The sequence below is a fragment of the Mya arenaria genome, chromosome 7, assembly GCF_026914265.1.
Source record: "Mya arenaria isolate MELC-2E11 chromosome 7, ASM2691426v1".
Classification (NCBI taxonomy): domain Eukaryota; kingdom Metazoa; phylum Mollusca; class Bivalvia; order Myida; family Myidae; genus Mya; species Mya arenaria.
Window position 1 is genome coordinate 57362746 of NC_069128.1, and position 27292 is coordinate 57390037.

A 27292-nucleotide genomic window follows, 5' to 3' on the forward strand; every position below is an offset into this window, starting at 1 on the left:
CGTTCAAAAGCTAAATAATCAAAATAGCTATGTTAAAGCCCTGCCTTTGCCCGTGGGCTATCTTTTTTACCACCGGTTTACTAATGTTTGGAAGACAAGAACCAAAGTTGTGTTAATATCTATAGACCTGGACATGTCTATACTAGTTAAACTGATGCTTCACTGTATCAAACATTGGTTATTTGTAAAAAAAACATTTCTAACCCTAATAAAAATAAAGGAGACATGATGTCCCCGGAAAATTGCAGACCAATTACAATCTTAAGCTGCCTTAGTAAACTATTTACAGCAGTATTAAATGCTAGGCTTACATATTTCATTGAAGAAAATGACTTATTGTTAAAAAATTAAGCTGGCTTTCGAAAAAACCAAAACACTTTTTACAATATATTTATTTTGCATGTATTGTCAGAATATTGCAAGCATAAGAAACTATTATGTGCATTTATTGACTTAAGGCGTTCGATTCTGTATGGAGAGCGGGCCTCTGGGCAAAACTAGTTAATTATATAATATAAATGGGAAATTGTTTAATGTCATAACATATATGTATAACAACATTACATCATTTTACTGTTGAATAATAACACAACATAATATTTTCAATGTTGCAGCGGTGTCAGACAAGGCGAAAATTTATCTCCTATACCGTTTACTTTTTTTTAAATGATTAAGAGCATTATATGCTAAGTAAAAGCAACTCATGTATTGATATAGCTGATGTTGACCTTGATATATACTTGAAAATAGTAGTGTAATTGTATGCAGATGTATACAGTACCGTTTGCTAAATCAGAAAATGAGCTAATTTTTTTAATGAATAATTTTGGTGATTACTGCGATAAATGGAAGCTTGATATTAATGTTGAAAAGACAAAAGGTTTAGTATTTGGTGATAGACCAAGACGCAATAGATATATCTTTGTTGATAACAAACAATTTGAAGTTGTAGACGCTTTCAAATATCTTGGAGTAACTTTTTCAAAAAATAGAAGGCTAACAAACTGTAAAAAAACATGTTGTGGAGCAGGCTAGAAAAGCTTTATTTTGCCTTTATGTGAAAATTAGAAACCTATGTCTACCATAAGATTGCCAAATTAAGTTATTTGAAAATACTGTTGCACCTATTTTACTCTATGATTATGAAGTTTGGGGCCACGAAGACCTTTATTTAATAGAAAAGGTGCACACTGATTTTATGAAGCATATTCTGAATGTTAAAAAAGCACTCCTCATATAATGATATATGGTGATCTTGGCCGATACCCTTTAAGTATTATGATTAAAAAACGCATAGTAAGATGTTGTAATAAACTGACCCACAACCATTACAGTATGTCATCAATTTTGTATAAATTTTTATTGAAATATTTTACTGCTCATGAACATTATTATGGATGGTTGAGTAATGTCACAGCTATTCTTGATGAATGTGGTTTGAGCTATATATGGCAGAAACAAGATTATACTGCTTCAAAACAATCTTTGTTAGATATAGTCGAAACTTGTTAAAAAGACCAGTTCAAACAAGCCTGGAATAGTGATGTCTTTAACTCCTCCAAATGTACTAATTACAGAATTTATAAAATTGAATTGAAAAATTTGAAAATGTTATCTTAATGTAAATGAATACCTTGTCCAATCTTTAATTAATTTTAGACTTATGTACTCTAAATGAAATTGAATATGGTCGATACTCTAATATTCATCGTGATCAAAGGTTTTATAAATTATGTAAAAATGTTGTTGAAACAGAATACCATTTTTTGCTCAAATGTCCTTTTTATTCTAATAAAAAAAATACCAAAGAAATATTATGAAAATGCCACTTTAAACAATTGTATCATCTTGATGTGTACAAAAAATGAAAATTTGTTAAGGGATATTGCTATGTATATATACTTTGCTATGCAACATAGAAATACTTTACTACAAGCGTTGTAAAATGTTATAAGTAATATTAATACTTACTTAAGTCTGTTCGGTAGTGATATTAATTGTGTAACATCTGTAATTACTTGTGATCTCGGGGGCCGTTGAGATGAGTGCCTGACGTATCGGTGGGTACCACTAGATCAACCACACCTACGTGGGTGACGTCTCGATGACTTAGACGGGATGCAAGTTATTGCAGGGATGTTTCCTGTGCTAGAGTATTGTGTATAGTATTTGATTACAATGTGTACTCTTTAGATCCCTTTTATTTTGATTCGAAAAGGTATTTAATGCATGCTACACATTCGAATCTGTATTCCGACTTGCACTTCTTTATTTCTTAACTCTTTAGCTTTCGTGTTTTTTGTTGTTGTTGTTTTTTCTTTTGTTCTTTTTTTCCATTCTCTTGTTGGCTTCTTGTGGGGGGTTTTCTCTCGTTTGTTTGTTTTGTAATTGTGTTTTGTATTGTACATGGTTCAACCGATGTCACCATTGTTGCTTTTGCATATTTGTAATATACTTGTTTGTTTGCTTGGGCCGGTGGCCTTTAGCAAATAAATATTGAACTGAACTGGTGATGAATTCCACTAATTTTTACTGTGCCCATATTTTGTTAATGATAGGAAAATATACTTACCTTATTTAAACATGCATAATTCTAAAATATTTACTTTTAAAAATGTGTGAAAATGATCTTTTGAAGCTGAATAACCTGAGCAAATTTGTCAAAATTATATGTCAAGCTTTTAAAACCCCACCTGGCAACCCTTAACCAACATTACCTTATTTCTCTAATTTTATCATCCACTGTCCTTATAATTAGTTCTATCTGTTTATGTACTCAAACCTACTTAGTACCACATTACTAACCATACAGCCTGGTTAATATTTATTATTCTTTTACATGCTTATATACAACATTTTTTTATTATTCATGTTGATAACCTCAAAAAAAATATTTGTATTATGTGATGAGAGTAAATAAAAACTGAAACTGTTATAAACAGTTATAGAAAACCGGGATATAGAACGGACTTCTCAATTATACTTTTAACGATATGCCTTTTAAAAGTTAAATTAGGCGTTACATAAAAAATCAATAGTACATACTAAAACAAATACTAATCTATAAAGCATTTACTGAACCACATTACGCAAAAAATGATGCAAAAAACAACAGCCTGAATGCACTCCGCAGCATTCTTATGAAAATAAATATTTTAAGAGCGAAATCAATACACGTTAAAAAACTAAAAAAAAAACTACAATAAATCTTCACAAGCTTTGAAAACAATGCGGACAGACGGTATACAAAGTAAGGGTTAACAATGAAATAATAACATGCGTAAAAATAAGCTTATAGAAAAATGCAAAAATATAACAAACAAAAACTTTATAGCAAGGACACAAACTTAAATGAATATATGAGAGCCTTTTCCCTAAATGATACTAATTAGCTTTCCGAAACTTATATAATTTTATGCAAACGTTTACTTAAAATACATGAATGTAGAAGTGCTTTCCTTATGAAAGCCCTAATAGGTATGCCCTCACAGCGGAATTTTATTGAACAAAATTGAACGGTGAATTAAATGCTTTAAGTCACTCTTTAAATATCAAAACATTCCATTAAGTACCACATCAAAATTTAGGAATAATCTTTCTTATTCCTAGACTGGATACAGAAAAAACCTTTCTTATTCAAGACCGATCAGCTTATTTAATACTGACTATACAATGACCACAAAGGCGATTTCAAATACTATAATATTAATCGGAAGAAATGGAGTACGACAAGGCTTTCCACTTTCTTTGATTGTATTTATCATTTGTCTATAAATATTGTCTAGCTTCATGAAATGAAACCCCGATATTAATAAAATGAAAGATTGTTATACAGAAATCAAACAATCTCTTTTTGCTGAAGATGAGACTTACGTTATTGATGGTTCTGAAAGATTTTTCGAATTTTTGATCGAATCGTTAGAGTCCTTTTAAAAATGTTCGGGCCTGAACCTCAACATTAATAAATGTATAATCCTAAGAGTGGGTAAGCTATTATACTTCTAAATCCTACTATAAATATTTGCCAAGCAAAGTCTTTTAATTTTATTCGTCTAGTCTTCTAATTGGTATTTTTGTCGGTTGTTTTTTTATCATTGTAACAGGTAATTCATAATGCTTTCGCATATTCCGTGGTCCATGTGTTGGTATTTTGTATATCTAGGATGGAAGTCCAGATAAAATAAAAAGACAAATATTGTAACAAACTTACGAAAATGGAGGATTAAAACAAAATAAAACATTGAATATTTTCTTTGCCTCAATAGAGGTATTTTGGGTTAAACGATACTTAACATCATTATAAGCAACTGGTCAAAACAAATCTTTAAAATAACTGAAAGCATATGGCAACCAAATTATATTTGAATTTTAAATGGATATATCAACATTTAAAAAGAGGCAAGACATTGTGCATTTCTACATTTTAAGCATTAAGATAAATATGTTAATGACTTGATTTGCCTTTGACAAACTTTTTTATGGAATAACAAAAACGGCTATAATTTAAGGAATATGCTATTCTACATATATAGGTATGAAAAGGCATGCACTATTTTAAACATATTTTCGATTAAAGATTCCATATTGTTCACGTTTATAACACTGGCACCGGATTTTCAAACTCAATCATTTTTTTAATGAAAAAACAATCTTATTCCCAACATATAATTATTATACAAAAAATGTTAAAAACATATTTAAAACTATAGTTTTATAAACATGCATTTTGTACTGCATATTATACTAACATGATATTAAATTTTTCTTTACCCGGGTCATATAATAATGTTATCACTCAATTCCAATAAATTTCTAAAGATTCACAACCATCGGAATTTAAGGACATGATATCCAACTTCCAACACTCCACCTTAGCCCGCGAAGAAATTCGCCGATCATACTTTATTTTTTTACTTTATTCCCATTTTTTGGTTTTCCGTGACTTATTTGGTAAAGTGCACGGCAACAATTGTCAACAAGTCTCGGTAAGGTTTTTAAAGATAACTTTCTTAATATTTGGAATTGTTTTGTGAAATAAAGACCATAAACCCCGCATTTTAGAGCTCTATCCACGGTAATAAAGAACTTTCTCATTAAATGCGGGGTTTATGGTCTTTATTTCACAAATTCTCCAAATATTAAGAAAGTTATCTTTAAAAACCTTACCGAGACTTGTTGACAATTGTTGCCGTGCACTTTACCAAATAAGTCACGTGGGTTCTCCAACGTGTTGATTCCGGTTTTATTATTGTTTTATGCCTAGTTTGACACAGGCGATATGATTGGTCGATTGAAAAGTCCTCCTTGGCGGCGTACTTAAAATCTCAAATCGTTAACAAATTGAAATTCTAAAATTTTGGGCCTTGTACTCCGTTAACAAGCAAATTAGTAATGAAAGTCCACATGAACTTTGAGGTTGCAATGGCTTAAAGCAATGGTAATACTGGTCATGGTGCATTTATAACAGAAAACAACGCTCCTTTTGCATTCAACAAAACAATATCTTTCTGATATATTGTGTCAGCCTTACTGTTCCAAAGAAGTAACATCGATAAATATAAATGAAGAAACGCTGTTGTTCTTGGTATATAAGTCACTAAACACTAACAGTCATAGGGAGGACTTTATTAAAATATTAATAAAGTACAAATAGACAAAAAACATGTAAAGGAAATAAATAAAAATTAAGTAAAAATAAATACATCTTATATCATGTTAAAATGCGAGAGAATCATTATTGGGTGAAATGCAATGTTTCAATTTGGGCATGTGCCTTCTGATTTCTTCTTTCCAATGTTCTAGTCAAAGAGGGTGTGAGTGGTTTGGTGGGTTAAGGTGTCTGCTTCCAATCTAAGACATTATTGGTTATATCCAATCTGGTAACGTCTTGAATGTAAACATTACTGATTTCGACCTACGAAACAGACTCAAGCGAATTACTTCAAATGCTTAATTAGAAAAGTCTTGCTATATAAGTTTAAGAAATAATACAACACAAATCATTCACAACAAACATGAAATGGTTATAGTGACTTAAACTTGACTTGGTCACTTTATAGAGACAGCAAAACAATTGATTTCCTTATTGATAAAAGTTAGTGAAAAGGGTAACAAAGGGTAACAAATCACTAAAAGTTCTCAAGCAATACCACTTTAAATCTTAAATATAGTTTTCCTTCAAGAGTTGCTTGATTTAATGTGATTAATGAGACTTTCCTACCATCAAGTAAAACAAACAAACTTTACAAATAATGTTCCATTAGATTCTTGAATACATACTTATGAAGTGTTATGACTTAAAGCTGCACTCTGACAGAGTGTCTGGAAGTAAGTGATATAAGACTGCTGACAAAAGATTTGAATGTATTCAGTTCATTTTTTCCAAAATATTATTTTATGGCTGAAAACTATATTTACGCTTAAAGAAAACGAAAATTTCGGCATTCTTTCTAAGTGAGATTTGTAAGTTTCCATTATATAGATTACTAAATTTAAGACTTTAATGCCAACATGAGGGTATTCTGAGACAAAACATAAATGTGCCATATACAGATTGTTTCAGCTCATAAGTCCAAATTAAAAATGGTTTGGTAAGAGTTACTTCCATTTCATTAAAGGGAGGGTATGTAGGCTCTTTAGTTTAAGAAACCTGACTATAAAAATAGTAGGGTCGGCCGCTTTTCGTATAACCCGAACAATATGTAATGTTTTAGGTCCAAGCAATATTTGAAAGTCCAGACCAATGCCATCATAAACAGTTTATGAAATAAATTTGTCAAATAGTATTAAGAAAAGTAAACGTTGTTCATGAAAAAGTTTCAAGCAAATACATGGGGCTGTGACCAAACTTTACCTCTTCTGAAATAGGTACAAATCTGTTTTACAGAAAATACCTTCAACCATAAGTTTTTCATAGTATCTGAGGAAGAATGCCAATTTTTTTCAAATGCTTATCTAGCTACATAGTCAACACACAAAAACATATACACACTCTGGCAGTATCAAATAACAAGGTTCTATATAGGTATTGATTATCATGATCCCACATGTCCTAAATATGTAAATATAGTCTTCAACACAGTTAAAGAAGCTCAAAAATCGAGTGCCTAAAATAGTCTGTCGCAACACTGGATGATAAGTGGTGAAAAATTAGTTTAGAACACAGATTGTCTTCGTGGGAATGTTCTGTTTCCTTTTAAGCCTTTGCAACAAATATTCACTGTATGAATTCAACAGAAACACCTGTATCACAACCTGAACAAAATCCCACATGCCCGGCTGTAGCGATATCATGTTAAAGATATTGGCGCAATGCAACATATGCACTGAACATTATAAGGAACCCCAGATCAAGGTGGTGGGATAGAAGATAGTGCCAGTGTATCTCACTCTGTGGAACAACAGCCCTCAAGTCTAAGCTCCAATATGTGACCGTCGTGGATGTTGGTGTTTCCATCCATCATTTCCCTGCAAAGATATAAAAAAACTGATTTTAAAGGTTTATTTCAGCCTAGCCACAACTGTACATCTATGTGCCTGATCTGCCCATTTTCTAATAATTTACTGGACTACTTGTGTAGACTCAAATCAGACTGGCGATCCATCTCTTTTGATACTTATTCCCTATGTTTTCCCAATTTGTTCTTCAACTTTGATATTACCATTGAAATATTTATGTAATACAGGTTAATGTAAACATTTTTATTTTAAAATTCACGGTATCAAAACATGGCCCAGTCCCTTAAGAGTATTTTGGCAATTGCAAACGAAAATTGAGATGGCACTAATTCCTGTGAGCATGCATAAAAATAGGGATGGCAACCAGTACCCGAGTACTCGAGTACTCGTTCGAACGTCCGAGTACTCAAGTACCAAATCACTACTCGAGTTCTCGAAAAAAAAATCAAAAAATCTATAAAAATCACCAAATACACGATTTACAGATAAAAGATCAGATCTGGTTAGTTGCCAAGAGGACAATTTACGGTCCCTCTAATCCCCGCTGTGTACACAATTGACCTCAATCAATTAGTTGTTGTGATAGTTGCAAACTGTCAACAAAGAACCCCTATTTCAAATAAGCACTGATGTCAATTAGCGAAGTTTTGATAGCGGTACATTCACCTACACAATTCTATTGTATACCCATAAGAGACCTTTCACCAAACAATAGGAGCTCACGAGCGAAAGAGTATCGACCGTTACAATAATTGATTTCTTAATGGGCATATTTTATCTATTTTTGCAATGATTATCACATTTGATTGGTTGATAATTTAAATCAAGAATTATGAATATTAATGAGGTTAACAACAATTACACAGTACGAAAAACTATCATTTAAAAAAAAAATGTAGAGTTAACAATTGAACAACTGAACTTCGTATTAAATTTCGTTCACTATTTTTATGTATGCTATTAATTTTCGTTCATTGTAATTCTGACTGTTGTTCATTTCTGCAGTACATACTTGCATAAAATGAAACGAATAAGACAAATTAAACGCCTGAAACAATATTTGTTTTCTTTTTATATCATTTATTTTGTTAAAATACGTAATTGAAGTTTACTTTAAAGGTGAAAATGACCAATAATACATCCAACGCACAATTTACGTCATTAACGATACATGTACACACAATCTTGTATTTTCGAACACAATTTCCGAGTACTCGATCGAACGATCGTCCGAGTAATCGAGTATTAATTTTACTACTCGTTGCCATCCCTTATAAAAAACAAAGCATTAACTACAGAATGTATAACATTATGTTACTTAACGAATCAACTTGTGTACTGGTACAAAAACCAAACGCGCGTATATAATACTTTAGGTTATTATCTAACTCGACGTATTGGTAAACAACTTTTTTTATGTAATACATTTCGTACTTCTTACCTGTGAACAGTTTTGAGTTGAAATCGCTGTAAAGGAAACAGGTCAAGCCACTTTCAGGTTTCATAAGGTGGAGTGTTTGGAAGATGGGTTTCATGTCCTTAAATTCCGACGGTTGTTTACCTGCAGAAATTCAATTGAATGCAGTTATTATATAAGTACGTGACCCGATAAACGAAACGTTCAATACAATGTTAGTATAATGAACAGTGCTAAATGTATATTAATAACAAAACAATATTTTTGCACACTTTTTGTAGTATAATTTTTAGTAAGGACTTATAAGTTGTTGTTATAATTGAGTTTGAAAATCCGGTGCCAATGGTTAATAATCTCATAGAATATTTAGATAGCGTATCGAGCATTGATTTAATAAGATATCAGAATCTAATAATATCTTTATCGACAGAAACAAAAATACAATTATTTCAAGATTGCAATAACGAGACACACGACACGTCTCATCAAGAAAATAGGTAGCATTGAAGTTCAAAACAACAACAACTACAATACCAGCTACACAAAAAAGTTTCCTAAAACCCTGGCAATCACACATACTACATTACGTCGGTTTTGACTACACATTTCTTTCTTAGAAATATTATCAGTCAACAAATTGCTTTTTAATGTTAAAATTGTCAATTGTAGCTTATGTACAGTTTGAAATTCAGGTGTTAAACATAACGTATTACACATTTATACTGGGAATGTTTTGAATCACATCAACAATGAAATAAAATAAACATTTTTATTGCTTTCGACAACAACAATGTAGTTATGTAATTACAGGTAGATGTGAAGCCTTATTGGGAGTAGTGAATGGCACAATACGATAAGATTTACAATTTTTAATCATTTAAAGGATTTTTTTCATATACTTACTTAATAATGCATTCATGAAAAATATGAAGTACTGATAACAAGATTGTAAGCGTGTATTTAATTGCTGAAAACTCAAAATAATATTAAAATGTTGGTGAGAACTAAAAGATTAACTGTGATCTACTACCTTCTCATAAGATAGAAATACCGTGTTCTTTGCATCTTTCTTTCTAAATAAACACAGTATCCTTCATAAAATAATTAATTATTTTTTGTATATAAAAGCAATTTTCTTCCATGGTTTTCGATGAAATATGGGGTTTTATCAGTGAACAAAAAACAACAGTGAAAATATCAATTTGATATATTCACTGCGATATAAGGAGTGAAACTTGCAGAACTTTTTTTAAAAGAGTGCATATTTAAACATTTACATTTTTTATTATATTTCACTATCATTTTCTCACATTTTCTTTTAACACAAAATAACAAATCCAGCCCATAAACAACTAGTAACAAGACCCTAATAGGTAAATAAAAAAATATAATTCATTTGATAAAACATATGTTGATGAAATCCTACACAATGTGTTTTTTTCTTAGCACTTTGACACATAATAAGCAGAATAATGGTAGAAACAAATAGTATTTCACTCGAACATTTAGCAATGGTGATATCTGGATTGTGTTAACAGTATTGCTCACGTGTTTGGTGTTTGTTTGCCATTGATCAGTGCTTTTGTTAATCGCTGCTAAAGTGTACGCTAAATGAATCATTCCTGTAGTTGTCTTTGTTTTAGTAGTAAACGTATTTTTACCCATGATTAAACCATGGCTCTTTCTATCAAACGGTTAAATCAAAATCATATCTTGAAGCTATTTTAGTTATATGGAATATGACTTTGTATCTTATTTCATATATTTACAATATCAACAAGTATTTAGAACAAAACAAGATGTCCTGAATATTTAACTGCAGATGTCGTAAGCCGTGTATATATGACTGCTGATTAATAGAGAATAATACACTTCTTTGAGGAACGTAACCACTTGAAATAATTTGGTATATGAGGCCTTACCAAATTATTTCAAGTGGATACGTTAATAAACTTTTGAAAGGCCAAAAATAATTGGCCTTGCTATACACGCACTTAAGTTCAATAGCTTATGAGTACAGGTTATATATAAAATGTTTAATCTTCGTCATTGTTTTATCAGAATTGCGATTTGATAGGATTGACGTCATTTCACTATCTGTGAACAACGTTACAATTATCCTTTTTAAAGAGAGGCCAAATATGTGTACATGTAACGCACTCTTGTGCATTGTCCAAAAAGATCCATCCATACTTATATTGAAATTATGATTGAAGCTACTACTTCATCGTCAGATGAGTCAATGTAAGTTTCATTTTCTTCACCAGTATCGTCATCCCTATTTTCACTTCCGTTTTTTCCCAACTCCCTGTTCGACCTGTTCGACAATCTATTCGTGTGGACACAAAATTTATTTAATTGAAATGCATTCTCGAGTGATTTTCTAGCATCTTTAATGGTATTATCGAATTGTTCTTATCGATCGTCGAGTTTTGCATTTTAGACTATATACTTCTTCGATTTGCTTGTCCCAATCTAATTAAAGCAGACAAAATACATGTTCCTTAATGTTCAATGCATTTCCTTTCAACACGGTTTCTAGACTTCTTTATGATACATGGAAAACAACTTCTGCTTCGAAAACAGTTGACTCTTTCTGATCGTTTGCTGCATTCGTAGCAGCATATGCTCATATAAGGACCAGTTTGTTTGCAAACGTTGTTCTCGCGAGATTTGTCCACATGTGAAGGAGCTTAGTAGGTAATAGGCGGTCTTATATAAAATTGTTGTTTCTGCTGTCAGTGAAGTCACACCAGCATAGATATACCTGGAAATAATGTTTCAATTAAGAAATGTAAACAAAGTATTTCATAAGTTAAAATTTGTATAATATGTTTAGATTACATTATTATTCAAACTTTACATTATCATTTTGAATCGTATTGCTGATTAAACATTCATGATAACAACAATTGAAGATAAAATGTTAATCTGGAATTATGAGTAAGAAGATTTATGGTTTATAACACAACATGTCATTTCACATATTTTAATGAGTAACTCTTATTCTGCAAGCTACCAATGAAGCTACCATGAAATGTACTTGGCAAATTGTATTTTGTTCTAAATTTAAACAGGCAAAACCAGAAGAAAAACACATTGATTGAGCATCACAAAACAGGCAAAAATGAGATTTTGGATGAATATAAAGTCTTAAAAAGTAGAAGGTAAATTCTAAATATGTTTCTTTCATAATTGTATTATACTGCATGAATAAAGCAATGAAAACGATCAGCAATGTTAGACGTGTTTTTTATTACCATCTTTATGTAAATTCCAAAGGTATCGTAATAAATGATGACTGGCGTTTCAATCTTTATAAAATCAATATAAAATCAATATCACATCTAACCAATCATAAGCTATAAACAGAGAACTCGTGTTTAAATGCGAAAGTCATACGCACAACATAATGATACTTAAGGGTACACAGCATAAAAAAGAACATTTAGGATCCGGTGAAAGCTTGGTTTGAGCTCATATATAGATTTTTTCTTGGCTGGTTAGTAGAACATTTAATGAAAGTCTAGACCATAAAATCATTGTAATAACAATATTTGAAAATATGCTTTGTTAATTGTTTTTGTTCTTCTAACAAGGGCCAAGAATAACTCGGTAACACTCTCTTGGCATTATCTGAGATGATATATAGAAACATTTACTTTCAGAAAAAGTGGCGTTAAAAGGGAAGAAGCTCTTACATATAAAGAAATCAAATTAATGAAGAATCGACTGCATTTAAAAGATTGGGACGTTTTGAATAAGTAAGTATAACTATCACTGTCCGTTCATGTCCTAAACATATGTTATCTTTATTGCTGGAAAATTGTTTTTCTTTTAATGTCTAGATCTGGAATTAACGTTATTGTCTTCATTATTAAGTTTAAGTGTTTTATTTAAAATGATTTTACAGATTTTTAACCACATGCCGTTTGAATTTAACATTGACCGAAAATGAGAACATTTTTTGAAAGTCTAGAACATAAAGTCAATGTAACAACAATAAGTGGAAAGTTGGTTTTGTTAAATCAATTTAATACATCTTCTAACAAGGAATATAAAATAACTCGATAACCCTCTCTTGGCATAATCTTGAGTTCATAGATCATCTTTATAAACTTTACTTTCAGAAAATGTGACGCTATCCATAATGAAGCTCTAACATATAAAGAAACTAAATTACTGAAACTACTACAGCAGTTTAATGATATGCAAGCATTACCAATAGTGTAAATTGTTTTTATGAACTTCTAAGGAGAAGTTGCTCATTCAGAGCAGATGTTTAAATCCTTATGAAAACTATCTCGTATCGTACAAACACTAACTCATGATACCTAAACCCATGTTTCAATATGAACTTCCTGGTAACAATATAGTTAACCTCATTTTTAGTTTAAAGTTATGACAAAAGCTTAAGAAGAAGAGTATTTTATATAGTTTTTTGTTTCCTAACAAAAACGTTAAGTTTGTTAAATGTCTACGTGAAGTCGCTTTATATCTGATACCTTAAAATAACATGTTTTCGACCAAAAATCAAAAAGAGTAAACATGACTAGTGGAATCTGTATAAAATGTCTAGAACATCAAGTCAATTTAATAATATTAAACGAATGTAAGTTATGTAAAATTTCTACATTATTAAGCGGTAGGGTATAAACAATGTGAATAATTTTCATAATAAGGAGTTTTATGTTTAAACCATGTCTTAATTATCTAGAATAATTTGTCGAAATTTTAATCGGTATAATTAATTCATATTGCTTAAATACAATTTTGTGAGAGCCGTACAATTAAATACCGCTATTAAAGTAATGTATGCTTAAACTTTACACTTGTATGTGCGGTGTTGTACCTCCTATGCTTTTGACGAAAAAACACAAGTGGAAGATACCTGGCAACATTAGGCGACGAAATGTGATTGATTAAGATACAATTGTACTTATACCTATTGCAGGAATAGTCAACTTATTATCCATCCCGATGTGTTTATGGACATAACACAAGAGAGGCTGCTGCAGATATTACAAGACAATCCAAATCATCAAATAACATTCTTCAAAGAGATAATTCGGTTTGATATATTTTCCTTTTTCATTGTTTAAATCATAAAATAACTTTATATGAAATGTACAATTTATAAAGTTAATACCGTGATTTTTACTTACTCAGTTCTGCAAAATATATACATTTGTCATTATATGAATCATGAAAGTTTTCTAAATACATACTTTGTCCATTTTAAACAAACTATTTGAAAGTTATTGTGACTTAACATACGATTTAACACTTATCTTCTTTTCTAGTTAAAAGTAAGTTACCATGAAATGTATTTAAACGACCTCGTTTATGCTGTGTTAATGCTAACAATTTTGGCAGGCAAAACCAGCACAAGGATAAAGGCACTGTGGATCTTATAAGGTAATTAAACAAGTTATCTGACAAAATACGTTGCCAAAATAAAGAACAAGAAAGATCTTGGTAAACACAGAATTTGATTTTATCACGTATCCATTATATTCACTGAGTAGAGCATTGGAAACGATTAAGTCGTAAGGTGTGTTTATTTTTATTTGCTTCATAAGGAAACTAGCTGAAACGGTTTTCAATATAATTGTCGCACAACTATAGACACTCTATTAGTTACTCATGAAAATGTGTTGAACTCAAGTAGGCTGTTTTTCTCTTACACAATATTTTTTACGCAGTTAAATGTTTTCGTTCACAATATTTCAATGGCATGCAACATTTCAAATAATAAAGATTTTTGTGAGTTACTAAGGCCCAATATTCCCAGTAACATATTGTTATAAATCATTGTGAAGATTTCTGATGACTTTAGAAGAGAACCAGTTATTAATTTAATAAGTCATAATACTGATTATACATACATGCTGCAAAGCTGTTTATTCGGAAGCTATACTATATCAACAGTTTGGAAGAAACAGTTTTGATTGCAATGAAACTGTTCATCGACGTCAATTCAATGTACAATTTATATGATTAGAGACCGTTAGGAAAGATAATTATTATAATTTATAGAATGATACAATAAAAACTTTAGTGAGAATCCTTCAAGCGTGACAATCATCAATCGAGTCAGGCGTATCGGCGATGACGGACGTGTTATTTCTAGTGTTAGTGAAAATCTTCAAATATGCTGTTTAAAAAATTTGTGTCATGGAAATGGAGATAAAGGATATTTCAGTGTTTGTGATGTACAGTTCTCAAATATTGTGGTAGGAAATTAACGCATATGGATGACTTTGATGAATATTTCTAGCAAGGTATTGTATTTTGAAATTTCGTCTCTACACTGCTGAACATTAAAAGTCAATCTCGGTAAATATTTGAAATTTTGTGAAATTTTGTGAAGATGGATAAATCATCTCCAACAACTTCAACGCCTATAGCCCCAATGGGCAATAAGCGCGATCTTTCTCTCACCCCATCTGATGAGTACTTGGCTGCTGAAAGCAAAAAATCTAGACCTGATGACCCGATTGAATTGTCTTCAATTACCGAAAAGCATCCTGATACTGCATGCGTAACAAACGTACAGTTGTCGAAGGACGATGTTACGGCGATATCGCTACAACTAAAGTCACTATTCACTGTTGAGATTAAAAGCTCTATCAACAATGCTGTCGATGCACTGATCCCTAAAGTTATCGAGGGAATAAATTTGAGATTATCAGACGAGATTGACTCGCTGATGACTGAAAATTTTCATCTTAAAGCTCGCATCAGTGTTCTTGAAAAATCTGAAGATCGCCTAGAACACCTCGAACAATACAGTAGACGTAATAGCCTACGAATCTCTGGTGTTCATGAGCGGGAAGGCGAAAGTACAGACGATATCTTTACTAAACTTGTGTCTGACTTGGGAAGTTCAGTATCGCTAGATGAAATCGACCGTTCCCATCGTGTTGGACGTCCACGGCGCAATGATCCGGCCAAACCTCGTGATATCATTGTAAAATTTACGTCGTTCCGTGCGAGACTGAAACTGTACTCAGTACGTTCACAGGCCAAGCATTGCCCAAATCTTAAGAAGGTGTTTGTAAATGAAGACCTTTGCAAGGCGCGGAGTGACGTGTTCTACCTTGCCCGATCTTTAGTGCGAAAGGGCAATATAAACAGTGCTTGGACCTCTGATGGAGTCATCTTGATCAGAGATAATGACATGCACCTGCACGGGGTTACAAAGGCACGCGAACTTGACAACTTCCAGTCGGTAACAGTACCACGGGCATCGCCGACTTCTCAGAGGTCATACGCATATGTGCTTAATAGCAATGTCCAGTAAACTTTCGTGGTACGCAATCTTTGTTGATCATTGTAGATTACTCTCACCTAAAACTGTATTGATGTTTTACACCTGCCAATCTATTACCTAGGAATTAAAGCTATTTATCATTGTCCTTTATTAATACCACACATGTGTTTATTCACCATTTACTGTATTTAATACCGCACTTAATCCCCCCATTGACTGTACTATATAAAACTGATAATCACAGGTTATTTTATTTTGTGATTGTTTGACTACCGCAATCTAAATCATAATGTTTCTTAAAAAGATTTTTCTTTTTTTAATTTGAATTAAGAAATAATTATTGTGTTACTAATAGCTAAAAGATAACTTATTGTTCATTAATTATACTGATATTCAACTGGCTAATTGTCCGGCTTTTTCAGGTTTTTCCTTTCTTGTACCTCTATTTCTGGTCCGAAACATAATTGTTCTCATAATAGAAAATTCGGTATGCATATGATCAATTTAGTTGAAGTTAAACCTACTTAATGGTAATAATGTACATTCATTGCTCGTGTAAAAGTTATTTCTTTTTAAAATTAAAAGTTTACACCAGTAGTACTTACTTTTTAATATAATGATAGCTGACTGCATTATTATTCGTCTAAAAGTGTTTTGTCATCACTGCATACATATGATACTATTGATGCGTTAATATCTTTATCATTGTTAATTTATTATTTTCATTGCTTGTATAATAATTACCAGTCTTAGAAGTTACCAAAAATATATATTAGTGCTGTTTAATATTTATTAAGATTATTGCATTACTTATTTGCTTAATTGAGTTGTGTACTCAACTGTATAGTTCAACGGACTACAGAAGATAATTATATTAGGCTATGCATATATCAATGTTAAATTTAGGCATAGAATGCTTGGGTAATAGTTAACAAACTTTGAAGTTAAAATGGCTTTACTGGTAGTGTGTAAATATGAACAATATTAACATTACCTGTCTGTATTTTAATTGGATCAATTTATTTTATGGAAAGTTGCATAGTTCTACTGAAATTATTATTTAATACTTATGTATGAATATTTTGAAAAGGCAATTTAATACCAGATTGTATTACTACATCACATATTGAAATTGATTTTATTGTAACCTTCCATCTCCATTTCCTACACATTCTCTCTTGACATTGTTTTGAAAACAATATCATGTTTCATATTCTAATCAAGATTTCTTTTTTCTTCTTTCTATTCTTATTGTTCTCAAATTTGCATGCTATTCGCTTCATGAAAGTTTGTGGGTACATACCAGTGACATTTATTGTCGTCAATCGCAGGTTACCGGCTGTCATTTTATTCTTGTTTCTTATACACTCTATTTCATGAAAACATATTGTAATATGACCCCGGCCGCTGGTTTGACACAATTAAACGTCAGGGGAAGTTGGAAAAACAGTATCATTTTTATATTTTTAATTCCAATTATGTGCAGTGTGTTAGTTGTGATTTCCCTTAAATCATACCATGCTCCGCACCCAATACCAATCACTGGTAAAAAAATCCGTTCCAACGCAACTAAACGCCGCTGTAATGGGTTATGGTTTGTGCTCGTCTTTTCAATATTTGCTTCAATTGTAGTTGAATGTTGGACTGTTGAGCTTATCTTATTAGCTGGTGATATTCACCCCAATCCTGGCCCTGATTCAGTTTCACTAGCATCAGAGTCAAGCTCAGAGTTATCCAAACTTCTCTTGTCACAACACCATGTTCCATTCATCCATTACAATGTACAAAGCTTACAAAGCAAATTAGATATACTTTTCTCGGAACTGAGTGGGTTTGGTATAATAGCTTTTACAGAAACATGGCTTAATGATTCAATTTCCTGCGAAGATATATCATTTAATGGTTATCACACGGTTGAGAGACGCGATAGACAAGGAGACAGTCATGGTGGTGTTTGTGTCTTCGTCAAAGATTCTATTCATTTCTCGCGTCGTCCTGATTTAGAGCTCCAATGTCTCGAATGCGTATGGGTCGAGATTACACTAAAGAACCGTAAAAGGTTATTATTTGGTACATTTTACAGACCCCCAAAGTCCTCTAGCGCATTTTGCGATTCTATAGAGGATTCTGTGGGACTTGCCTTTGATACAGGAATAAGTGATATAATCATCACAGGTGAATTTAACTACAACACCAGCAATATAAGTTACTCTAGACGTGTTCAAACTTTATGTTCACTATATGGTCTATCGCAGGTGATAATAGAGCCAACTCACTTTACTGAAAGTACCTCATCAACACTAGATCTGATTTTCATTGCTAACTCTAATAGTTTAATAACAACGGGTGTCGGAGATCCTTTTCTTCCATCTTTGGCATTCTTAAGTTTGCAAAATGTAAGTCTTCCCCTTTCTCGAGAGAAATATGGTATTACGATAGGGGTAATTACGATGAGTTGCGTGATCTTCTCGAGGGAACTGATTGGGACTCTCTTTCTAATTTGAATATCAATATATACACTGACAATATTACCAATGCCATTTTGATAAACGCAAAAAAGATGTATCTTGACTAAAACAGTCGTTATTCGACCAGATGATGTACCCTGGATGACTTTACATGTAAAAAATCTTATTCGCAAACGTAAACGTTACTATAGTAAGGCTAAAAATACAAACTCAACCCAACTATGGGGTAAATTTCGTAAACTTCGGAACGAAACAACTTCGGCTATTCGTGACGCAAAATAAACATATTATTCTAATCTCTCAGAAAAAAATTGCTCAGGGTCTTCTCAGTCTAAAGGATGGTGGACAGTTTTGAAGTCGTTTGTTAATCCTCAACCAAGGCCAAACATTAATGCAATCCAAGATCCCTCTGATGGCGAACTCTGCCTAGATGATGCTAGTAAAGCTGAAATACTCAATACCCACTATAAAAATCAATCTTTATTAGATGATACCGGCCACATTGTTCCGCCAGCCAGTAATCATAACAGTAACCGCAAAATTGACAATATCACAGTGCTACCAAATGAGATAACTGACATTGTATCATCATTGCCTGTTAATAAAGCTTCAGGACCAGATGGCATACGCCATCGAATCCTAAAAGAATGTTCTAACGCGTTAGCTCGCCCGTTGTGCTCCCTATTTAATATGTCTCTCTCAATCGGTAGATTTCCAAAATCATGGAAAGATGCTAATGTGTGTGCAGTTTTCAAAAAGGGTGATTCCATACTTCCTGTTAACTATCTTCCTATCTCCCTACTTAATACAATGGAAAAGGTGTTTGAAAGGGCAATATATAAACACTTCTTTAACCACCTTCGTGACATAAACTATTTTACCCCATTCCAGTCAGGCTTTCGGCCAGGCAATTCTACTGTTAATCAGCTTGCATACCTTTACAACACATTTTGTAAGGCATTAGATGATGGCCTAGAGGTTAGAGCAGTATTCTTTGATATCAGTAAGGCATTTGATAAAGTTTGGCACAGGGGCTTGATTGTGAGGCTACAAGAAACTGGTGTCGATGGCAATTTACTTTCGTGGTTTAGTGACTATCTTAGCAAACGTAGGCAACGTGTAGTTCTCCCTGGCTCCATATCTAGTTGGGTATTTCTTAAGGCTGGTGTACCCCAAGGTTCTATTCTAGGTCCCCTCTTATTTTTGATATTTATAAATGACATTGTTGTCAACATTGAAAGTAATGTTAGGCTATTTGCAGACGATACTAGTCTTTATATTCTCGTTGACGAGCCCTTAAGGGCCACTGAAATAATCCAGAGAGATATTGATAGCATAAGTACATGGGCTGATAATTGGCTAGTCACCTTTAATCCTGCAAAAACTAAGTCAATCCTGTTCTCCAGGAAACGCCTACCGCGTACTTATCCGGATTTGTCTATGTATGGTCAACAAATCTCAGAAATCAATTCGCATAAACATCTTGGTTTGGTTCTTTCCAGTGACTGTACATGGCATGAACACTTTGAGTACATCAGAAGTAAAGCACTTAAAAGAATATGCATCATGCGAAGGCTTAAGTTCCGTCTGAACAGAAAATGTCTAGATACTATTTTTTTCGTACATCCGTCCGATTCTTGAATATGCGGATATTGTCTGGGATAATTGTACGGACTACGAAAAAAACGAACTGCAAAAGATACAAAATGAAGCCGGTAGAATAGTTTGTGGGTCTACTAAGTTTATTTCGATTGATTTTCCCATACGGAGCTATGTTGGCCTACTCTATCAGAAAGACGCATTAATCACAAACTATGCCTCTTCTATAAAATGAAAAACGGCCTTGCCCCAGAATATCTATCATCCCTTGCACCTTTAAATATCAGTACACAGAATTATCCACTACGGAATGCATCTAACACAAGAACGGTTATGTCACGCACAGATTCTTACTTTTCCTCATTCTTACCTTCAACTATACGTGCATGGAATGAACTTCCACAGAATATGCGGGATTGTCGTTCAATTGCATCCTTTAAATATGCACGTCGTAGTCGATTGCCAGTCTGCCCGCCTTACTATTATTACGGTAACCGCCGATTACAAGCACTTCTAACTCGACTGCGTACTATTTGCAGTGGTCTTAACTATCACCTTTATTGTAAAAATATTATCAGCTCTCCTCTTTGCGAGTGTGGTGAAGTTGAAAGTAGTACTCACTATTTTATGCATTGTCCTTTATATACCGACTCTCGACAAACTTTCTTTCGTGATATGTCAATTATCACAGAAATTAACATTGGTTTCATTGTCTATGACAATCCAACCCTAAACAACGAGAACAACTCCAAAATATTTGATACTGTTCATAAATTCATACAAGACTCGAAACGTTTCTGATCATAACCTGATCATAACCTGACTTACAGTGTTTCCCCAATATGGTATGTACCCAACCTACTTATATATCCTTTATACTGTCACTTGTGCTTATTTTGTATCTAGTATGTATCATGTTTGAACTATTGAATCCATATCTAAAAAATAAAACAAACTTATTCCTATTTTTTAGCATTAGAAACAACCTTTCTCGCATAAATGATATATATCGTCTGATCGTCAATCATACGCATTTTTCTGGAAATGAGTAATTTAATTCCTTTGGAGAAGAACTATAAGCTTTGCTTTCGTTCCAATCCATTTCAATATTATAGACAACTTGTGTGTGTGTGTATATTCTGTGTAGTTTGTTTGTATATCTTGAATAAAATATGTTTAAATCAATCATCAATCGTCATGTTGAGTTGAATATGATTTACTTGCCAAAGACCCTAAACTTCATTGAACTAGCGTAATCGTTTTACACTACATATACCACGTACATTACTGTATATGTATAATGTTAGATCAATCTTTAAATATATGCTTAAACGTTACACTTGTATGTGCGGTGTTGTACCTCCTATGCCTTTGACGAAAAAGCACAAGTGAAAGATACCTGGCAACAGTAAGCGACGAAATGTGATTGATTAACATACAATTGTACTTATAGCTATTGCAGGATTAGTCAACTTATTATCCATCCCGATGTGTTTATGGACATAACACAAGAGAGGCTGCTGCAGATACTACAAGACAATCCAAATCATCAAACAACATTCTTCAAAGAGATAATTCGGTTTGATATATTTTGCTTTTTCATTGTTTAAATCATAAAATAACTTTATATGAAATGTACAATTTATAAAGTTAATACCGTGATTTTTACTAACTCAGTTCTGCAAAATATATACATTTGTCATTATATGAATCATGAAAGTTTTCTAGATACATACTTTGTCCATTTTAAACTAACTATTTGAAAGTTATTGTGACTTAACATACGATTTAACACTTATCTTCTTTTCTAGTTAAAAATAAGTTACCATGAAATGTATTTAAACGACCTCGTTTATGCTGTGCTAATGCTAACAATTTTGGCAGGCAAAACCAGCACAAGGATAAAGGCACTGTGGATCTTATAAGGTAATTAAACAAGTTATCTGACAAAATACGTTGCCAAAATAAAGAACAAGAAAGATCTTGGTAAACACAGAATTTGATTTTATCACGTATCCATTATATTCACTGAGTAGAGCATTGGAAACGATTAAGTCGTAAGGTGTGTTTATTTTTATTTACTTCATAAGGAAACTAGCTGAAACGGTTTTCAAAATAATTGTCGCACAACTATAGACACTCTATTAGTTACTCATGAAAATGTGTTGAACTCAAGTAGGCTTTTTTTTCTCTTACACAATATTTTTTACGCAGTTAAATGTTTTCGTCTACAATATTTCAATGGCGTGTAACATTTCAAATAATAAAGATTTTTGTGAGTTACTAAGGCCCAATATTCCCAGTAACATATTGTTATAAACCAGTTATTAATTTAATAAGTCATAATACTGATTATACATACATGCTGCAAAGCTGTTTATTCGGAAGCTATACTATATCAACAGTTTGGAAGAAACAGTTTTGATTGCAATGAAACTGTTCATCGACGTCAATTCAATGTAGAATTTATATGATTAGAGACCGTTAGGAAAGATAATTATTATAATTTATAGAATGATACAATAAAAACTTTAGTGAGAATCCTTCAAGCGTGACAATCATCAATCGTCATGTTGAGTTAAATATGATTTATTTGCCAAAGACCCTAAACTTTATTGAACTAGCGTAATCGTTTTACACTACATATACCACGTACATTACTGTATATGTATAATGTTAGATCAATCTTTTAATATATGTTTAAACGTTACACTTGAATGTGCGGTGTTGTACCTCCTATGCCTTTGACGAAAAAGCACAAGTGAAAGATACCTGGCAACATTAAGCGACGAATTGATTAGAGACCGTTAGGAAAGATAATTATTATAATTTATAGAATGATACAATAAAAACTTTAGTGAGAATCCTTCAAGCGTGAAAATCATCAATCGTCATGTTGCGTTGAATATGATTTAACTGCCAAAAGACACTTAACTTTAGTGAACAAGTAATCACTGTGCACTACAGATATATGTTTAAACGTTACACTTGTAATTGCGGTTTTGTTCGCAACCTATGCCTTTGACGAAAAAGTACAAGTGCAAGATACCAGACAATAGTGAGCGACGAAATGTGATTGATTTACATACATTTGTACTTATACACATTGCAGAAATAGTCAACTTACCATTCCATTCGAGGGTATTCCCGATGTGTTTTCGGACATAAGAGAAGTGGAGCAGCAGATACAACAAGACGTAGCAAATTATACAGCATACTCCAATGTGAACGTTTGGTTGGATTTATTGTTCTTTCATTGTCCAAACAATACAATATATTTAATATGAAATGTAACATGAATTAAGTTGATAACTTGATTTATGATAGTCAAATCCATGCAAAATCTCTACATTTGTCATTATATGATAAACATGAAAGTTTTTAATGCATACGGTCTCGCTTTTAGACCAAATACTTGAAATTTATTGTGACTTGACATACGATTCAATTCTTACCTACTTTGCTAGTTAAATAGAAGTTACCATGAAATGTATTTAAACGAATTCGTGTTCAACGTTATGTAAATGCTTACGAATTCTGCCAGGCAAGAAGAAATACCTGGTCAAAATTAAGAAATAAAAAGAGCTAGGTAAACTCCGAATTCGATTATGTTATATACCCATTATATTCACCGAGTAGAGCACTAGAAACGATATTCTTCGTAAGGTGTGTTTAATTAACGTCATAAGGAAACTAGTTACAGGGGTTTTAAAATTAATCACCCCCCCCCCCCCCCCCCCCCCATTTAAGTTTCTCATGAAAATGTGATGATCTCAAGCAGGCTTCTTTTTTATTTTTTATTTTTTTTTTCATTTTGGTTTTACTTTGTTTAATGTTTTCGTTTACAATTGTTCAATGGCCTGTTATACAGTTCAACACAGCTATTTCGAACACCGTTTATTCAAAAGTACCGCTATGTCGAAGTTAAATGTCGTTTCCGGTTTTATTCCTTGTCTGTTTAATAAATTCTTAATATATAATCCGAAATCGCTATTTTAAAAAAGTCGCTATTTTTTGTAAAGATTAACGCCCCGATCTGGTATTTCACACCAACTTATCAATCCTTATTTCGGATTCGATAATCTCATAGCCTTTCAAACCATACTGCGAAAGCACTCGTCTATATCATCAGATTCGATCGTCGCATTGTTCACTCGACCCGCTATCGAACAATCCGGAGATGTCCCGGTAAGTAATTCGGGAGGATATCTGGATCGGTTATAACAGGTGTTAAACGCCACATATTTCGAAAAGTTACCAGGAGAAGTATGACGCAATAAAAATCGCCGGAGCATATGGCATATCGATGAGCATACCTTTTTGATTTTCGATATTTTCCGAATGCATATATGTGCTGTCATTTTGTTTTATATGTTTAATATTGTTTTTATATAGAATTATAATAACGAATTACTTGTCATTTATTAACAACAATAAATTAACAATCATGTATACGAAATATTGCTCAACCCGAATGTATTGTAGTGTTCACGTATAACCGACATTGCTATCTTCACGAATTAATATTTCACTCCATCTATTCGCGAACGCTGTCATTTTCTGAAAATTTTAATCCGAAAAATCGCTATTTCTAAATAATGTTTTGGGTCCCCACGATATCGGAAAAACGTTATGCTTTACTTAGGCCAACTATTCCCTGGAAAATGTTAATTGCATTACATATGTCACATCAGAGATAAATGAGTTATTATCATAGTGCTTATGCTACATACAGGTCGTAAATGTATTGATTCGAAAGCTCAACTATATCAAAAGTAGGAAAGCGGGTGAAAAAGAAATGATTTTCTCCAACCTCAGATAAGTAGATCCAATAATTTTACCATGCTGGAGATTCTTATCTTGTCCACGGGCGAAGATAAAATGCCCGTATGGAACTCCTTTCTAATGGTCACCACATTGTAATTACTCTGTAAACCTCGTTTCTGCAAAACACCCTACGCTCGGCTCGGAATGAACCTATCTTACACTCTCGGCTATGGAAGATACTTATAATCTAAGGCAATTCAAAGTACAATTGATACAATTAAAGTCATTCTGATTTCGCAGGTATTTTTTCAGTAAATTCTGAATACGTGTTTTAATCCGAAATTATTAGTAACAGCTTTCTTATACGTATGCATGTGTCGTATAGGAATCAAAACAAACCTGAAGAGAACAATTGAAGAACTCGAGAATGAATGTGTTGAACTCAAATATGTCTCTTACAAAACAGTTCTTACTTAGTATAATGTAGATTTTTTAATTAATATATGTGGTAATCAGTTTTATTTATCTTTTTTACAGAGTTTTAATCATTCATATATACATATATTCTAACAATTAGATCCTATATTGCAAGTATACAACGTACACACGCTTTAATATCATTGAAATAAACATATCTCGTTATAAAATGAATGCGCTTGATTTTCAAATAAGGAACAAGCAAGCTGAGAACCCTCTCAATGGATTTAAATTTAAATTACATGATATCCACTCAAACAATTCGTAAAATCTGAACTAGTGTTTGAATGCGACATAATTAATAACAACAAACTAATAGTAATGCATGTTTTGTTTAGGGATTTGGTAGCAAACCATAGGAAGAGAATCGTGGAATTAGAGAGAGAATGTGCAGAACTCAGGTATAGCTCTTTTTAGGAACTGTGTGTTTTTTAATTATTTTTTTACGTTTTTTTTACGTAATGTGCTTATGTTTCAGTCATATACAAAATACATTTTAAAGGACAATGAGAACCTGTATTGAAAGTCTAGAACATGAAGTCGACTTAATAACATTAAATGAAAAACAGCTTTTGTTGCCCTCAATGCGATCAATTTTCAAACCAGGAACAAAAACACTGACTTACCCTCTTAGGAGATGATTTTAATTTAGAAAATCAATGATATAATTTTCATTTTCAGAGAAAGTGGCGCTAGATGGAGTGAAGCTTTAGCAGAAAAAGTAAAAAAATTGATGGAAACACGAATGCAGTTGAAATATATGGAAGCATTAATTGAGTGAGTAAACCTAGCAATATCATTATCTTATCTAAACATGAAAGCTTCAGAATTGATGGTATATGGTCCTCCTTTTGATTGATTCGAAAGCACAACAGTTACAATTGTTCTTTATTATTTCTTCAACTTGTTACATTTTTAAGCGTTTGTCTAACTATTTAGTAATGTATTTGTCACAGTGCAGTTTAACTTATTTTGAGACCCGCTTAAAATCAGGTCCTCCGAATGAATTGATCTCGCGATGACGACCACATTACTTACTACATCACATAATTACATAAAATGACATCGATTTTTCTTAACAATTGACTATTATGACCCATGCGAAAAAGAAGCGAAAAGATAAATGAAAAGGGTTTGTTTAGTCGTAAAAGTTGACGAATGTTGTCTTAAAAGAAAAGTAACTTACGCGATCTAGTTGAAATTTAGTTCGTTAAGAATTTTTGCACTTAACATACGAGTGATTAACACTTTTATGTGATTGCACAATTGTGATTTCCCGATAATAATGGTGAACATAAACACATTTCATATGATTGCGGTTATTACGGTTTCCAAATAATAATGGAAGAAATTTTGCAATTGTAGTTTCTAAGCAAAAACTTGCTTAAACAAACAGTTAAGCATGATTCAAGGTTTAATTTATTATGTGTTAATATGTGAATTAGGTGCTTTTCTTTAAATATTTCCTTTTTTTAATTTCAAAGATTTATATAATGAAAATTACAAATTATGGCACTAATTGAAAAACATATTTTGGCAGCAAGAATGACACACTATGGATTAATAATTTTGAGTAACGGAAACAGTGGTTCTAGGGAGATTATCACATTTCTTCATATGAAATATAAACCATTGATTTATTATGATACAATCTATTTGTTTGCCAATAATATGGAGGAGTCAATATATCAACACTTAAGTTAAGAAAAATTGGACAAAGTCGCAGAACAATTTAACTTTATTTGGAAGACATATTACACACTGCAAGCAATGATTTGTTACGTGTAACGAAAATGGATTATGAGCAACAAATATCAAACATATTTTACT

The 27292-nt window shown here is 32.3% G+C and overlaps 1 protein-coding gene across 3 annotated transcripts in view; it reads left to right on the forward strand.

The window, feature by feature from the left end:
* LOC128241442 (myosin-16-like) overlaps positions 1 to 27292 on the forward strand; it is a 67209-nt gene that overhangs the window by 4391 nt on the left and 35526 nt on the right. For 2 of the 3 annotated variants that reach the window (XM_052958370.1, XM_052958372.1), the window contains exons 3-11: positions 11953 to 12042; positions 12544 to 12639; positions 13830 to 13946; positions 14252 to 14293; positions 21672 to 21797; positions 22103 to 22144; positions 23331 to 23453; positions 25801 to 25863; positions 26144 to 26239. In XM_052958370.1, the coding sequence (XP_052814330.1) occupies positions 12596 to 12639; positions 13830 to 13946; positions 14252 to 14293; positions 21672 to 21797; positions 22103 to 22144; positions 23331 to 23453; positions 25801 to 25863; positions 26144 to 26239 (653 nt within the window). In that variant the 5' untranslated portion in view covers positions 11953 to 12042; positions 12544 to 12595. The remainder of the gene's footprint in view (positions 1 to 11952; positions 12043 to 12543; positions 12640 to 13829; positions 13947 to 14251; positions 14294 to 21671; positions 21798 to 22102; positions 22145 to 23330; positions 23454 to 25800; positions 25864 to 26143; positions 26240 to 27292) is intronic. The other variant, XM_052958371.1, reaches the window with a different exon arrangement.